Source organism: Mytilus californianus, unplaced genomic scaffold (assembly GCF_021869535.1).
Source record: "Mytilus californianus isolate M0D057914Y unplaced genomic scaffold, xbMytCali1.0.p SCAF_12, whole genome shotgun sequence".
Taxonomy (NCBI): Eukaryota; Metazoa; Mollusca; class Bivalvia; order Mytilida; family Mytilidae; genus Mytilus; species Mytilus californianus.
In genome coordinates, this window is record NW_026262604.1 from 46062834 (window position 1) to 46081628 (window position 18795).

An 18795-nucleotide genomic window follows, 5' to 3' on the forward strand; every position below is an offset into this window, starting at 1 on the left:
AATTCATGGCTTACAAGCTATATATACATGCATATTCTTATAAACAAACATGTGTCAAAGCTGACAAGTCCGGTATATATAAAGATGCACCAATTCCCCATTTCCATTCTCAATTTTACCGTAAACAAATTTACTACTATCATACTTGCTTTATTTCATCTTGTAAGCTCTTAAATGGCTTCTCAGCTTAATGGATCGAATGTAGTCTTCGAAGAAGGGATTGCAAATTTTTCCAACTCCTTGTACAACAAATTAGACAGAACTGGAAATGAATTCATTTCGCCATACAGTATAACGTCAGCACTATTACTCCTTATGCTTGGAACCGGCAAAACGACTAGGAACCAGATGAAGTCGGTTATTTTCGAATATGAAAAACCAGATGATATCGACCAGGGATACAAGCTTCTTAGTGATGAACTCTTGACGAGAACAACAACAGGAGTAAAATTATCTATTGCAAACAGGTTATACGGCAGTAAGAGTTTAAATCTTTTAAGCACTTTTACTACAAAGGCGTTTGCATACTATGGTAGTGATGTTGAACTCTTGGATTTTGTAACAGAGGCGGAAAAGTCAAGATTGACAATAAATGATTGGATTTCCAAAAATACAAATAATCAAATTAAAAATATGATTCCAAAAAATGTTCTTAATGAAAATACTTTATTAGTAGTAGCAAACGCTATTTACTTTAAAGGTACATGGAAAAAAGAGTTCAACAGGAATGACACGAAACAAAGGAACTTTTTCGTGAGAGCGAATGAGCAAAAGCTGGTTAATATGATGTACGGTGAGTTTGATGCAAAGTCTGGTGAAGACCTTTCACTTGACTGCAAGGTTTTACAACTGCCATATAAAGAAAACAAGATCTCTATGATAGTTGTTTTGCCAAATGCTGAAGATGGACTCTTTGAACTAGAAAGTAAACTTACCATGTATAATTTCAAAACACTTGTAAGCGGTCTGAAGACACAGAAGACAATTATTCGAATTCCCAAATTTACAATGTCAAGCGAGTACGATTTGACGCCAATTTGTAAAGCGTTAGGTTTAACGGAAATCTTTGACGAAAATATTGCGGACTTTAGTGAAATATTCCAGCCTAATGTAACACGCGTGCGTGTGACTGATGCACGTCATAAAGCTTATATTGAAGTGAATGAAGATGGAAGCGAAGCGACAGCTGCTACTACATCAACTAGTGGATCAACTGCAATACAGGATCCTAAGCCCCAGCCATTTCAATTTGTGGCAGATCATCCTTTCTTGTTTTTGATTCAGGATGACGAAACAGGAACACCGCTGTTCATTGGAAGATATGCCATACCATAGTGTAACAGTAACATATGTTTGACTTTTATTTTGTACAAAACAAGTATACAACATTTACCAGAAAAACTGATTTTGGTTTATTTTTACTTTGATACAATTGAACATTTAATATCATCCATAAATAGTTTGCTGCTTAAAGATGAAAAAAATAAAATGCACTCAGCTCGTTAATAAAAACTCAGCTGTTCCGATCGTAATAAAATAAAACTTATATTTTTTTAATCAATTGACTGACTTCAGGCAAGTTTGGTTAGGGGATATATGAAAATATGTCTTAATACACACATCGTTTACAGCTATATGTCTTGATGCACACCACGTGTAGTTATTTTTGCATAACTATCTTTTTTTTCAACACTTATGGGATTTTTATGTAAGGTTTTACCTGTAAATAAATACATGTTATAGGTAAGTTTGTAGCATGTGTCACCTTTGAAAGATTGAATAAGAAATAAACATTGTACATTTATACTTGCTTTACCTCGCAATTTGCTTAATTTGTTTTGTTTCTTGTGATGTCTGTTTGCTTTAACTGACTTGTAGATATGTAGTATGAAAGAATAAATTTTCTGTTCCTATTCACAACTTAGGTACTCTTTACACAATCTTTCTCGTGACCTTCAACAGTTGTGTTTTTTTTTCTGGGGCTGTTTTAAAAGTTTTATAACTTTCTTGATAGAGGGTCATACATCGATTAGAGTCAGTTCTACGACACTAAACTAGGTATTTGAATGTTACCTTTCGATACAAAACGATGACCATGCTTCCACATCGAGAGACTATCTAAGATTTTATTAAATTGTAATGATTTATAAGCAGACATGAAATATATTTGATGAAACTTGAATTACAAAAGATGGAAAACATGCAGTGACAACATGTTATAAGAGATAGACAGATACACATGAGCCAGCAAGTACGTTTGATGAAAAGGGGGGCGTTATTTTCCATAATGTTAAAAAAAATGCCAAGAGCAGCACAGTCAAATATATTTTTTTATATACCAAAATCTTATTGGTGTTTGGTGAAGAGGGGCGCACGCTCTTTACGTCGCAACCTCATGATTCTGCCATTTGGTGGTTTCAAATTTTTAACCCTTCACATCTATATCACTAGCGCATAATTATACAGAAGTTACAAACACAACTAGCACATCGGCTCTATTGCGACGACATTTACACCAAATCTATATAATACCACATGCAACAACGTGTGCACACCTTTACAGGAATAATGACAAGTGAAGTGTCCGTGTTTATTTCTTTATGTAGAGGTCGTGAACTTCTAGACCGGTCATGTGATTGCTCTGTATGATTTGATAAGCTGTTATAGGGCAAAAGATCTAAACCTAAAAGTGATAAAACTTCAGCGAAGAGATTTTCTATGATATTTTTGAATAATGAAAATTACAAGCTGTAAAAATTACTCAATATCAATATAACAATGCGATTTGTCAAAATTAGTGTTTTTAGCCAAATAGAATAATACGTTGTCAAAACATCGTCAAACGGTGAGGTGCACAATTCCAACAAGATCGAAAGTACGAGCGTTTTGAAATGTTTTGTTATTTAATATAGCTTTTAATGACAATTTTGGGTATTGATGTAAAATGCCATACTACAGTATGATAGATTTTATTCAGTCCTAAAATCTATGATAGAACTATTGAAGTTAATTGATTGCTTGGTGAGAAAAGAAAGTCTTGATTTGTAAGTTAATGACAAGAATATTAAGATATTTAAGTGCACTTTAAAACAGTCAATACGTAAACCAACTAAGGAAAAGAAACTCCATAAAAGAGATTCAATGGTACATTACCATTAAGAAAAGGGAAGTTAAATCTAAGGAAATCAATGAATCCTTGTCAAAATTTCTCGAAGTCAATATACAGTCTTCAACATTTGACAAATATATATACAAACAAGAGGCGTAAGATGCCATAGAATATCCAAACTCATAAGTTGATCACAAACTAAAAACTCTATAACAAGAAAAGAAAAACAATTAAAAACACCCGGAAACAAAACACAACATAGAAAAAAACGAAAGACTGAGCAACACTAACCATAACACAAATCGGTGGTGGTCTCAAGTGATTCGAAAAGGTAAGCAAATCCTGCTCCATAAATGTCACGCTATAAATCGCTCAGAGTCTATATCAAGTTATAAATAAACAGATTAAAAAACATCTATCTGCCATCGGCACCAATTTCTCCAATAACCAAAAAACATATGAATATTGACGAACAACAACCACTTGTCAGATTGGCGGATTTAAAAACAATTTGAGATCTCAATTCCCCCTTTCCTTCTCCTTTTAACTTCTAAAGTATACGTTCCTAATTTCACGGGAAAAAACAATGTTCGTAATAACAATAAAACTATAGATATTATGGACTCAATAATTCAATAAAAATTCTTTTTTCCGTATTTCTGGTTTATTGGCATCTCTCAAATACTGTCGATTTATTATCTATGTTTTATGTTTCTGGCGTTTATGCTCTGTTTCGTCATATTTTGAGCCCATTGTTCTCTATTCTCTATATTGAAGCGTCCTTATATTATATATTTCTTATTTTTGTTTGTCAATTGTTTCCTATTCTTTCTTTATTTGGCACATTATTATTTCTTATGGTAACCCCATCCAGATCCTCATGTATGTATTTTTTCCACCGGACAATTAACATATCCCTGTAATGAATATAGCGTACCAAGTTTGTAAGATGCTACTAGGTAGGACATCTTAACAGTGACCAAAATATGCATGTTTTCAAATCTTAGGACAAAGGAATCCAACTCAATTAAGTTTAGGCTTGCCGACATGTTTAACCCCACAATATCATGCATGCTCCCCGCCCCAACTCAATTAAGTTTAGGCTGCCTGACATGTTTAACCCCACAATATCATGCATGCTCCCCGTTCCAACCCAATTAACTTTAGGCTCGCCGACATGTTTAACCCCATAATGTCATGCATGCTCCCCGCTACAATTCAATTAAGTTTAAGCTTGCCGACATGTTTAACCCCACAATATCATGCATGCTACCCGCTTTTTTTTAAAGTGTTTCACATTTTGTAATCCTAAGGCCTTTAACAGCTTACTTTACGGACGATTTTTAAAGACTGTACGGAAACCTGTAGTTGTTTGTACCCTGATCATTTAGTGTTTAATGAATAATTGACTATTTCGCAATCATACTACATCTCCTTATTTTATATTAATCGTTCTATACGTCCACACATGTTTGATTGTTGTGCATGTTCGCTTAATTTGTAATAGATGATGATTTAACTTATTCTAGTTCTAACCAGTTTCATTCGGAAACAAACCACGTGCAGTCAACATTGTCAAGGCCAGGCGAAGTTGTAATAATATAATCATGACTTCATACCGGATTTGCTTTGAAGGAAAACACGATAAGTTCAAACTAACATTTAAAACTATTCTAAGTATACATTACAGACTGTGCATGGATTTCTGTTTCACATTTTATGAATGTATAATAATGACTTTAACAATTGTGATTTTCGTTTAATCCTGTCTTTGCTCAGTCAGTTAATATATAATTGTATTAATAACATTGGAAGTTAAATCCGTTGATCGAAGTTGTATTGCTCTGCTGTAAACTCCAACAATCAGTCATGTGGTCACTTCTACTCTGCTACGCAACTCTTGATTTATCTAATGATTTAAACGCGTGCAAAAATATTTAAAGCGGCTGAATTTTCATATTAAAAAAAAGACATCTCTCCGTTTTTCCTATTTACGTCGGGTATAGCTCAACTCTGTGTTTTTCTGCTTTTTATGACGTTGTTTTACGACTCTATTATGAAGAACAACCGATGATATTATAGTGTAAGATGGTAGGATATCATTTATTAAATGCGAGCGTTCTTTGTTAATTAATATTTTGTGTGTGCGTTTATTTGTATTTTTTATCCTACCTGTGTAAAAGAGTTAATTTCTATCTCTGTACAAACTTATTGTATGCTGTATTATAAATGTTACACTTCTATTACTCCAATGATCTCATTTAAAAGACTTAAGATTGGGATCTCAACAACTAGTTGAAACCATTCACAAACTAATTTCATTGTTCAACGTATTGAAACTTTTAAGTGGATGTTTGAGGTTATATCTCCTTGACTTTTTATTCACCTGAGAAATTTTATGTAGAAGACAGATCTATGATGTATGTTAAGTTAGTTAAAAATTCTGTTAAATTTTGGGGCAAGTAAGAGCTGGACAAGACATGAAACTATTAATATATTGACATATCTCTTAGTAAATATTCATTGATGAGACAGCAATCCAACAAAATAAGACATGTAGGGTTTAGCATACGGTCTTCAATCTGTACTAAACCATTTCTATAGGCACTTTTTGTGTTGAAGAACACATTTTGACCTCTAGATATCTTTTGGGCTTTTTTGTGTTTTTCATTTACTATAGCCTACAGCTCCTTTTTATTCATAAAATAACTAGAAAGATACACATCAAAACAAAGCACGAGACAAAACAAAAACAAAAACTCGTCGGCAACGAGATTTAAAAACAAAACTGTACACATGCGAAATTAACAATCAAATGTATTGTTGCATTCTTTGTATATAAGGTAATAAATATATATCACGGTGCCTTGCTTATACGTTAAATAATTATTTGATGAAATTTCATAGTTGATTTTCGATCCTGTATTCCTTACTATTATGGGGATTTGTAGCTTTCTGGTTTTATTCATTTACTAGTAAGAGTTTTATCACTACAATATCAACTTATCTTTAAATTTGTACCACGTGTCACGTTTAAGAGATTTGATATAAAAATATATGCTGTACATTTATAATTGCTTTTCCTTGTTTTTTTTTTTTTGTCTTATTTGCTTTGTTTCTTGTAACGCTTGTTTGCTCTCTCCGTCTTGCAGATATGTTATATGATGGACTAAATATACCTTTTCTATACAAAACTTGTTTACTCTTCTGTGATCTTGTGACCCTCGTTTGTCGAGGTGCGGTTTTGTATGGATTCTTTTAAAAGTTTCATATACATCAAATATAAAATAATTCATTAAAAATACTTAAAGTTTTGTTTGCCATACACGCGTTTTGTCCTTAAAAAAACTAGTTAGTGAAGTTCGAATCGAAAAAGTTAAAATGCCAAATAAAGTGCTAGGTTGAAGAGCTTTGAGGACACAAAATTCCGGTTTTGCCAAAGTAATGTAGAATATTCCTGGTGTAGAAAATCCTTTGTGTCGTCATAGAAGTTAAAAGGGATATAAACGTAGTTGATCAAACATCGATAAGAAGCAAGTTGTACGAAACCTAATAGATTTTTGAACAGGGCTAAAAAAAGGGAGCAAAAAAAACGATTTATACCTAAAACGAACTACAAGTATAACTGTCAGCAACAAACAACAACTAAATTACATGCTCCAGGCTTGAGACAAGCCTAAGTAATATGATGCGGTTAAACATGTGTGTTGAGTATTGAAACCCCACCCCTTATACTCCTAATCCTAATTAGATATGGCTCTTATCCTAAGAACACCCAACAAAAAGCCAAAAGAAACAAAGTACCTCGCTGTTCATTCACCGTGACTAAAAGTCAATTCAAAGCACAATTTCCACCAATAATCTAATTTTCCCAGAATAAAAATCAATTAGTATATGTCATCTATTTTCATGCTCCTGCATTCCAGTTTCAATGATTAGGTCTTTTTCTAAAACTACATTGCAAATTTTAGCGAAATTGCCAGGAAGAATGTTTGGAAGCATTTTGATTCTATCTTTTGAAAAACATGGAAACCAGATCATTCTTTAGTTCTAATTGCAAAATTTCATACTTCCCCGAATAACAGACGAACTATTAAGAACTAAAAGTGATTGATAATTTGAGGACACATATAAACGATCTTCATCTAATGTTGATCATGTGAAAGGAAAATAAAATCTGCATCTCTAAAACTATCAAATTTCAACAGACTGTAGGAATTGCGTATAGAAGATATTCCACGCAAAGAGTCATCATTTTTAGAGATTTGACGAAAAACATGACCACCAAAGGCAATGTTTGGTTCTAATTAGCTCATCTAGACAACAGTTAGCCGACACTGCCAACTGATGCTCCCCGAACTGCGCATCTATTGAAAGAAAACATTTTATTTAAAGGCCTCAAAACACTAGTACGCTTATCCTTATTTTTAGCATTTCCTTACTTTTATATTGGAGTTACAAATAAAACATGTACTGGTATTGCTTATTTTCTAATGTTTTTTTTTATTGTATAACAAGATGTTGAAGGCGGATACTTTCATTAACAACTTATTATATATATTGACTCGGAGCTATTTAGAGTAGAACGTATTGTATAGACACTTCAGTGTCAAATATAGAAGACTGTGTGTTGAACTCGATATTTGTTACCGTTATTTGCGTCTCTGGGATAATATATCGTCAATATATATCCATATAGCACTTTTATAAATAGTTTTTGTATTTCGAATGGAAGGCCTTGGGCGTCTGGTAATTTTATATGATCACAATATCCTTCATTATGTTTTTATTTTCAGGAAGTTACCTTGCATAGACCACTTTTGATTGGTCGGTTTAAAATGTCTAGCAGGAAACATATTCAGGATATTCAGGACTTGCACAACATGTATCCCTATTCAGACAATCATGTAACATATTTTTTACATTAGGAATAATTGTCATTCCTCATAGTTAACTTCCTTTTCTTTGGTGGTAATATACTGTTGGTTCTCCCTTATTAAGTTTTTATTTCTCAGTTGGTACATATAGGAACTGTATTACACTTAATTATCTAGCTATTTTTAATATTAACTTACAAATCAATAATTTCTTTTTCGCAAAGTAATAAATATCATACAAAGATTAATCATATATTTTGGGGCTAAAAATAACCTAGCATTCTGTGAAATATCCTTTGCAGCAATATCCCATATTGTGATGAAAAGATATGTTAGATAACAAATCACACCAGAACACTTGTTCACTCAAGCTTGTCGGAACTGTTTACCAAACTGTTTGATAATGTATACCCAATATAAATATAAAACGATGTGGCAGAGACCAAATGACATAGAAATTAACACTATAAACTATAGCTCATAATACGGCCTTCAACAATGAGCAACAGTCCTCGAAAGGACACATGTGAAACAATTCAAACGAAAAACAAACATTACTCACCACCAAATTTTATTTTCCTTTCTACTGGATTGGTTTCATGTAACTGACTTTTATTGTCACGATTGAGCCGATGTTCGCATGTTGTTTTTTTTATTCTGAATTGCTTAAAAAAAATCATTTGATTTACAACATACCAAAATATTGATCCAAATTACAAAGAGTCCAAAATAAACAATTAATAATACATGGATTATAATGTATCGGCATTTCGTGCTTATTTTAGTATAAATGGCATCTAATAAAGCATTAAGATGACCTCCAAAGAATGCTGATCATCAAATGAACTGATATAAACATAAATATCAATATACAGACATGCACGTGCCATCATACGATTTTTCTATTTCTATTTGATTTCATGTTATAAATTACAAAAAAAATATATAACTCATCATTTTACCTGTATGAAAAAATTGGTTTTTTTTGTTGGCCGTATTGGTCAAATATGGGTTTTCCCATTAGCTCCCTTGTTTCACCTTTCAATGTTGCCATTATTTTCTTTTAAATAACTTAACATGATTCACACATGCATAACCCATCTCCAGCAAATGGCTGAATTTGAAAGTAGTATGAATACGTATTCAAATTAGGTTGAAATAATGAGTCAATAATACATCAGTGATGTTTTTGAGCTAATTTTGACAAAGTTTAATCAAACTGAACTCTTTAAATGGAAAATAATTCCCAATTCAATTTTTATCAATGCTTGAAAAAAAAAGAATACTTTCATATTTTTGTCGAAATCGTAAGCTTAAATGCCGCTTTAAAGAAAAAAAAATGTCCCCATAAAAAAACTAAAGCCCCCCAAAAAGTTAAATGGTCAGCCCCTTACAATTTATGAAGAGTCTTGGCTTGTCATACAGTGTTATAATTTCACATCATCAGATGCTTACCTGGGCAAAGTTGTTGATGAAGACTTAATTCTGGAAACTTCTTACCACTGGAGTATGAAAATGATGGCAAGTATTTGTCTTATCTTATCTACATACCAAATATAACTGACCTTTGATCAATAGATTTAAGCAAATTATAAGTATACTGCCTACATTAAATAATCAGTACGACCTGCAGAATAGGTATTCTACTATTTGTCCTTTCCATTTCCAAGGTGAGTAACATATGAGCTGTGTCAGATAGAAATTGACCTTATGCAAGTGCCTGTATACGTGTACATGTACAAGACTTTGATTGATTTTAGAACATTCAAATATGGCATAAATGATGAATTGTGGTCTGTTTTGTAGTGTTCTTATATCAGCTCAACTTTCAAACAGTTAAAGACTTTGCATTGAGATTTTATAAGTTAACAGATCTAATAATATCCATTTGCATAAGGTCGATTTCTATCCGATCAGATACAAGATTAAATAGAACTGGTAGACATACATTTGTATTAAAACAAACACAAAGTCACCATTAAAATAAATTATAATTTTTATTTCACATTTTTATAAAGAAATATCTTAATAAACACAAAATATTCTACAACAAAGCATAACATAATTCATAACAAGAAAAACCTTTTACGACAATGAAATAACAGCCCAATACAGAAAAGTTTTGAAATGAGGCAGAAGTATGACCTAAATGTGTAAATACATAAATGATAAAAAAAAACTAACAGCTTTTTCCTTGTACGACAGTTATGATCAGTGAAAACAACTGTTAGGGGGCAAAATATATCCATTACAGTTAAAGAACTTTTATCATGAATGATTTCAGGTTAACTGACCTGATTCATTACAAAAATGTGAAATTAATTACTACAGTTATGAACTGTAAAAAAAGCAGTAAGGGGGCAAATTACATAAGTTAACAATAATTACCATTAATGATCTCGGATATATGTCAATTGACCTAAACCATGACAAAAATATGAGATTAATTATTACAATATCAGGAATGATGCATAAAAATACTGAAAATTTATAATGCAAGTATTTATTTTTACAAAACCTATCCCATCAGGATTTTTGCAATAATAAAAACATTTTAAAAGAAATTTCAGAATTTGCAGTAAAAAAATTTCCACGCCTGCGACACAATTATCACAATGATAAGAAGGTATCTAATGCAGGTTTGATCCCTAAATGGCAGTGAATAACTATGATGATGAACTTAAATAGAAACAATTTGTGTAAATAATGTGTTAGCCCCATGAATCTGAATATCAATATAACAACAATTAAGTCTATAGTTCATCTTTGAACATTTGTGACATCTACATAATATTGGTCCAGTACTATGACTAAATACTGCTTTTTTTAGCTTTGTAGTTGACATTTGACCTTGGTTGCTTTGGTGTCTGTTTCATATTAGTAATTTGAAGCATATTTGAGTGTTTTGGGTTTTTTTTATTTTGAAGGGAAAAAGTCAAAACCATGAACCACTAATAGAAGATTTAACAGTATTTTAAGATGTTTATGCTTTAAAATATATAGTTACATAGCCTAATCAAAAAGAGTAAACAAAAACTTAAGCATACTCATGGAGAAATTTAAAATAATTTTTATGTACAAACTCTATCAAAATTATTTTAAATTAATGCAAATTGAGTAACAAAATCAACATATTTTTGCAATTTGTAATCAATGTACTGACTATAACAATAAATATTTAACCACAGATATACATATTTAACCTCATATTTACAATTACTTACAATAACAAATACTCTAAAATATATCATTACTTTATACTGAAAATCTGAATCAAGTTTAATGACTTCAATATCTTGACGTCTCAAACAAACTGATAAATACGAAAAATTAAGAATATATTGAATGCAATTATATGTTCATATCTTTAATGTATTTCTGGGTTGCTGTCTCATTGAAGTGTGTACCCTTTGCCTCCCATTGTTCACATATGTGAAGGCACATTTACTAACAGAGAACATTTTCATGCATTTTGTGTCAATAAAAAATTGGAATCCCCTAGGGCTTTTGGATACGTTCTTATACATAAAATTCAAATTTGTTTGCAACAAGAACTTTGAATTCTTTATTCAGTATTGAATATAAAAACAACTTGTCAAAAAAATTACTGCAAAAGAAAATACCGTGTGACCAGATATTATCAGTTGTTTTGATCGGCATATTCATGTGAACTTATTACATATATTATTATTCTCAACATGACTCCATCAATTTACTATCTGTAATGACAGTATGAATGGTTATTTATATCACAAACTAAGCAGTCTATCACATAAATACATCATAAACAATTTGCTATAGAAATTAGTAATGGTACATTTACAATTAGAACATACAATAATCAGACCCATTAATACTTATATTCCATAAAAACATACATGATGCCAAAAGACTTTGACAATTGGGTACCCAACAAAAAAAGCAATTCAATAAAATTTCACTTCGAATTTTTTCTTAATACAACAAAATATTTGGACACCCATACATAGCTGCTCATCAGAGCTCATGTTTTCTTTGTCATTGTGTATATATATGCCGTCTTAAAATAAACTTTAAATTCTTAATGAATTATTTTCAAGTGCCTTCCCTGGATCCCATTATGTTTAATGGAACAGCCTTTATGATAAAAGAACAGTACCTAGGGAAACTGCAAGGGGTGGACTTGTTTCTGTTTTCTTTCAGTAATTTCAGAGAAAATTCATCTTGCAAGAGAATGCATTACATGCTTTCCATAACAAAACAAATAAACAAAGAGAATTAAAAAACTACAATTCTTCCACAACATGAAGTACTTCCAGATCTGAAACTTCAAATACTTACAAATCTATACTGAAAGCAAACCAATAACATTCAAGGCCCACAATAGATGTTTCAATTGCCACAATTTGAACAAGGGTTACTTCCCTTGTGTCACCATTTTAAAGGTCTACGTGCACAAATTCAACTTGATATACTTACTGCTAGGCTTTAGAAAAAGTCATGTTCTAAACAATTTTAATTTCTTTTAGCCTTGCTTGATTCATAACTACGATCTAGTAAGGATTTTGTTATCAGACTTGTTTGTATCGAATGTTTCAATTTGGTTAGTCAAATAAGAAAATCAGCCATTTCCCCTCCAAAATGGTAGCCAAAGGAAATAACTGAACCTCAAATTACGTCATATCGAAACCGATCAATATCTTCGATCTTCATAAAAAATTAATCCTTTTTGCAAGGGAATATAAAATTTACCACAATAACCCAATGATTACCATTTTCATCTAATCCAGCCATTTGAATTTCATAAGTAAAATTAGTAGATAAAAACAATCAAGAGTGGATAATAAATACTTAAATTAGATATGAACAAAATATAGAGGTGTTAGTTTTGTATCATCATTTAACAACAATTTCCATAAATAGCTATGTCTTGCTTGTGTACCCTTATCACAAACTTTAACAATTGTCCCTGATACCTGAAACAGCATACCTAAGTCTGGTTTCAACACATTTCCTCACAAGGGAGACAACAAAAGAAGGAAGTAAAATTTAAAATTTTGCTCATGGCATATAATAATTGGTGGGATTGGAACATAACATAATACTCTTGAATGGAGCACAATGCAAGAACAGGAGTACTTACATAGAAATACTGTAAATTCAGAAATTTTTGCAATGCTGTTATTATTGCAAAAATTACCACAGGATAGGTTTTTAAAAAAAACAACCTTGCATTTGTCATTATTTAAATGCTGAATTTCTTGAAATAGCAATAATTAATCTTGCACATTCCTCTATTGTCAAACTATTGCAAATAATAAATGCACACAAAAATTTACGAATTAACAGAAATAGATTTCAGGTTCCCGACTATATCAAATACATTCTAATACAAAGCCCAATTTCAACTGATAAATATATCATACTTTCAAAGTCTAAAGTATCAATTAGAACATCTCCAATGGATTTAGATTTAAAACATTATAAGCAGTCAGAAAAAAGCATGATCATATGCAATGCAACAATATAAGTATCAACAGAATTTAAAACCATGAGTGTTGATATTAACTTCATATCAATACAATTTCAGTTATGTGTAAAATCAATATATGAACCTTTAAAGACAATTGAAATAATATTCAAAGATCTTACTTTGATGAATTGATAACCTTAATGAATGAGTTTATTCAAAAGACCAATAACTTTACATCAATACTATCGTAATTAACAAGTTCTATAAATAACATCACTGTTATGCTCTTTTTAAAGAAAATTGCGATAATACACAACACATTTTAGCAATGGTATGGTTATTTGAAGCAACATAAAAAAATATGAAAAAGTAACTAAAAATGATTCCAACTAAATGCAATGTGCTGATTATATAACCAAAAGATGACTTTAAATTATCATGGTTCTGAAGACATGTATGTGTTTATGGTGCCAATGAAAATTCAGTTAATTAAAAAGGGAAAGTGCAAGCATAGAATTTTATCAACTTGAAAACTATAACAATCAGTTTACTGTTGAACATAGCTGAAAATATATTTTTTCACCTTCTTGTTACAAACAAAAAATTTAAACAAACTTGTGGCTTTTGGATAATACTACCTAAACAATTTATGATTTTTCCGTATCAAAAATAAAGGAACCAAATTCATTGTCCATTTGAGGTCAAATTTATTAATTTACCAAGGGGAATTACTTGTACAACAATGAAAAGCAGTTCTCATCTTCAATGTCGACTGACCATCAGCTGATAGATATTAGAAAATTCTATAAAATCTGTATTTATAAGAAGGGCAGATCCAGGGATATTTGTACATTGTCCCCACATTGTGTTATCTCTAGCTTGCAGCCGGGAACATTAAGAACTAAAACCTGATCAACAGATCTTATTGCTTGTCAGGAACTAGACAATGAGAACAATACAATTCTTGCAGCATTAAAGTACATGTTTGATGAATGGTACACTAATGACCAGATATAGGGAATAAAAAATTCTTCAGGAGAGTCTTCTTCTACATACTTAAACTTCAGGTCAGGAAATTTCTGAAAGTAGAAAATAATTTTATTAAAGAATTATAAACAAATTTACAAATATTCTAATCAATAAACATGAGGGCTGTTCCATTAAAACACACATGGTACCCAGAGAAAGCACTTTAAAAATGAGGTAACCACCTATAGAGGCAAATTAAAATTTCACTTACATTTCCACTATGCAAAAAACATAGATTTTTGGGGCCCTTTATAGCTTGCTATTTGGTGTGAGCCAAGGCTCCGTTTTGAAGACCATACTTTGACCTATAATGGTTTAAATTAATAAATTTTGACTTGGATGGAGAGTTGTCTCATTGGCACTCATACCACATCTTCTTATATCTATCTATGACACCCACCCATAGTTGCGATTTGGAAGTGTCTTCCCTGGGTCCCATGTATGTTTTTATGGAACAGCCCTGATAAACAACTGAATTTTACATTCTAAATCTTCAGATAATGTTGATGATAATGGATGGCTGTTTAATGCCTAGCAGCAAATTAAATGCATATTCAGGACGAAACATGTTAATGTAATATAAAAACTAACCCTGCTTTGTACTAGAGCCAGATTTGTGAATGTACTAGTTTACAAGGTAAATTGTCCATGTCACCCTACCCTGACACATTATTCTGACTGCTAGAAGACCAGTCTTACTCTTTAATGCTGTTTTATTAGTGTGGAGGCAGCAAATACCAATTTGAAACTCTTTGGTTTGACCCAGCCAGGATAAGAACCCATGACCACCCACTCTCTAAGTGAAAATGAGACCACCGAGACAGTTCTTGAGATAATGAAAATTCTTATTAATCTTAGAAAAGACATATCTAACCACTTTTACTAAGCATTTAAAATAATTCGTAAGGGTTCCGCGGAACCCAGTGTCGTGCCTACTTTTGCTGTTACCTATGTTTTCAGTGTGATAGGGGATTGCACAAATAGATTTACAGTTAATGAAATAAAATGTATGAAAAAAGTTATGCTTGTAAAATTGAATACAGTATGCAATCAAATCTATAGATTTATAAAAGAGTTGAAACATAAATTTATTGAATGAACAAATGATAAAGAAGATAATTTTTACATTGTCTGATGATTTATCCCTTAATTCAGACGATGACGGAATGTAGGATCGCTATGTCAACAAAAATGGGGAAAAAATTATTAAAAATTTTCCTCTAGATACTATCTTTTGATTGTAAGAAGCTTCTGTCCAAGTTTGGTAAAATCCAGGATGGTTTATGAATCTAATAAATGTTTTAAAAACTTTAACTGCAGACTGTATGTAATGTTAACTGGAAGAACCACTAAGTCCATTTATAATTAATATTTGGAAAACAGGAAATAAATTTTTACAAAATTTCCTTCTAGATACTAGCTTTTGATCATAAACAAGCTTCTGTCCAAGTTTGGTACAAATCCAGGATAGTTTAGGAAAGTCATTAAAATTTTTAAAACTTTAACTATAGAGTGAATGTAATGTTAACTGGCAGAAAAACTAAGTCCATTTATAAGTAAAATACGGAAAAACAAGATTTTTTTTTTACAAAATTTACTTCTGGATACTATCTTATGATCATAAACAAGCTTCTGTCCAAGTTTGGTAGAAATCCAGGATAGTTTAAGAAAGTTATTAAAATTTCAAAAACTTTAACCACAGAGTGAGTATTTGTGGACGCCGCTCCTGCCGACGGAATGTAGGATCGCTATGTCTCGCTTTTGCAACAAAAGTAGCAGGCTAGACAAAAAGAATACTAACATAATATTAATCAAATGTAGATATAGACAATATCAAAAAGTGTGTTCATTTCTGTTTACAATGAATCTGTCATATTGATTCATTATAAAGAAGACAAAAATATTCTACCAATATATTTCTGAATTAGCCATTAGAAATCTAAGTTAATTGGATACTGTGGATTCATAATCATTCGTTGGATACCAATTTTCTTGGATTCCTTGAGTACAGGGAAATCACGATCTTAAATGTTCTAAGCATTACAAATGTTCCATATAAATATATGCTGACTAAAGCAAAACCATGAAATCATATATACACGAAAATGGAAGTTTTCCTCCATCCACAAAAATTGGTACCCATGAAAATAAATAAATCCAAAGTACCATATCATATTGAAATAAAATACAACTAAACATTGAATGCAACTTAAATATCTAAATGAATACAGATATTTAAATATTATTAGATCAATTATGATCTTATGTGTGTTTATTCTCGCCTAAATCTACATGTAGTCTATTTTTTTTCTAAAAACCCATGAATTGTAAAGCTTCTCAAAAATATTTTGAAATAACACAGGCCTGTCTCAATATCTAACCTTTTTTGAAATTTTTAGGTCAAATAACGTTTCCAGTATTTACCCCCCGAGATCACCCCAAATTTTTGGTGGGGTTAGTTTTGCGCAGTATTTAGTTTTCTATGTTGTGTTTTGTGTACTATTGTTTGTCTGTTTGTCTTTTTCTTTTTTAGCCATGGCATTGTCAGTTTATTTTCGACTTGTGAGTTTGAATGTCTCTTTGGTATCTTTCACCTCTCTTTTAGTTATAAGCAAATGAAAATGGACATCTATAATAAATTATTCTTACTTTTAATCTGTCCCTTCTAAATGTTTTAGAAGACTCAATGATAACTTCTAACACTTCCTTTGGTGACATATTTGATCCATGTTGTTCAAGTTTTGTTGAATAGTAACACAACACCTAAAACATATACATAAAATATCAATGAGCATATTAAACAATTTCTTTATATAAATAACTCGAGAATGGTGTGGGCATAAAAAAGCTTGAATAAAAGACTTAACAACTTTTGGATTCAAATTTTACAATTTTTTACGATGAAACCATCTCCTAGGTACGACAAACTGTTTTCCTGTCTATATTAATTTATGGAAGTTTTGATGAATAAAACAGTTATAAATTTACATTTTATAATCACAAATTTCTCATATATTTTTACGGTAAATATGTAATGAACTTAATTAAAAATTATGTCAGATCCCACACAATACACCATGCTCATACCACTAGCTCTGTATAGACAGGGATATAGTTTGTCCTATTCATTAATTGTTTCAGTTGACTCAACTTTCTAAATTTGGAAACAAGGTTGGTAATTGGAAAATGCCCTGTTGTATTCCAAAATATCCATGCAACAAACTTCCTTCTAAATGATAGTACTACTGTAAGAAATCTTTTATATATTCAGGATCTATTTTAAGGAATAAGTTACCAATATCCCTGAAAAAATCACTCAAGTACAAGCTCATTCAAAAATGATTTCGAAAATTACTTGTTGGAACATTAAGAAGCTGTGTAATTTTATATGCATAATAATTTTTCACACACTTACTTCAAACTTCAAATATTGTTGAGATAATTTGAATGATGCCAATACTATATGAATTCATCATTTTACCTGTTTTGAAAATTGTATATTTCATAAAAAATTTCTTATTTTTTTTTATGTGTGTGTTTGATTGTTTTGTAATTCTTTGTTTGTTATTTTTCATTGCATTTCATGAGGGACTCAGGAATATTAGTTTTATAGCTTACTGTGAAACACTCTTTAAATAAAGAATTATTATTATTATTTTTACTACTTACTGTATCAAGATTTTGTATTAAATCCTGAAATGTTGGATGTGTTCTGAATTGAGAAAAAATGTCTTTTTGATATAATAATGTATATACAAGGTTAGGATTATGATGTATATTGTTCGTTAAACAACTGTTTACAATCTCCAAAACCATTCGAATAACTTCTTCTAACACAGCAAGATCTTGCATCTGAAAGGGAAATGTGAAGAAATAAATACAATATTATTTAAGAAAAGAAGGCTTCTTTTTGTAATTTTACTGGGGTGTAAAAGTGCTGACTGAAGCACATTTGGTATGAAGCGTGGATCACTTCATTCTAAATATGTGTGCATCATTTCTTATAATTATATTTTTATGCTAATAAGACCATGAAAAAAGACTTTTATCAAGTTTTTCTTTTATTTATCTGTGCACTTTTTTGTGGAAGCACGTGTCATCAGGAATGTAACATTTCATTTTGATATGAAGGTTAATTTTTGAATAATGCACAGTTGTTTTTAGCTAATCAAACAGATTCTCGTGAAATATACATGTAATGTATTTATTACCATATTATGTTAATTCAGAAATTAATGCATGCATATATTATTGCCAATGACTGGTAAAAATGCAAGATCTAATTGCTGCAATTGCAAAAATTTTATGAAGGATAGCATTTCTGAAAT

General features: G+C 31.0%; 2 protein-coding genes across 2 annotated transcripts in view; one reads left to right on the forward strand and one right to left on the reverse strand.

Moving 5' to 3' along the window:
• The first annotated feature begins 94 nt into the window (after nucleotides 1–94).
• On the forward strand, nucleotides 95–1804 carry LOC127721895 (leukocyte elastase inhibitor-like). Its single transcript, XM_052228711.1, has one exon. The coding sequence runs from the start codon at nucleotides 175–177 to the stop codon at nucleotides 1333–1335; it is 1161 nt and encodes a 386-aa protein (XP_052084671.1). The 5' UTR covers nucleotides 95–174; the 3' UTR covers nucleotides 1336–1804.
• Nucleotides 1805–9964: 8160 nt separating this feature from the next.
• Nucleotides 9965–18795, reverse strand: part of LOC127721892 (dymeclin-like) — a 35825-nt gene continuing 26994 nt past the window's right edge. Inside the window, exons 14-16 of the mRNA XM_052228705.1 lie at nucleotides 18137–18319; nucleotides 17117–17230; nucleotides 9965–14517 (exon numbers count right to left, since the gene is read on the reverse strand). Of these exons, the coding sequence (XP_052084665.1) occupies nucleotides 14371–14517; nucleotides 17117–17230; nucleotides 18137–18319 (444 nt within the window). The 3' untranslated portion in view covers nucleotides 9965–14370. The remainder of the gene's footprint in view (nucleotides 14518–17116; nucleotides 17231–18136; nucleotides 18320–18795) is intronic.

What these genes read in the sequence shown, in the direction of transcription:
- LOC127721895 (XM_052228711.1), top strand. Translation starts at nt 175, where the DNA reads ATGGCTTCTCAGCTTAATGGATCGAATGTAGTCTTCGAAGAAGGGATT.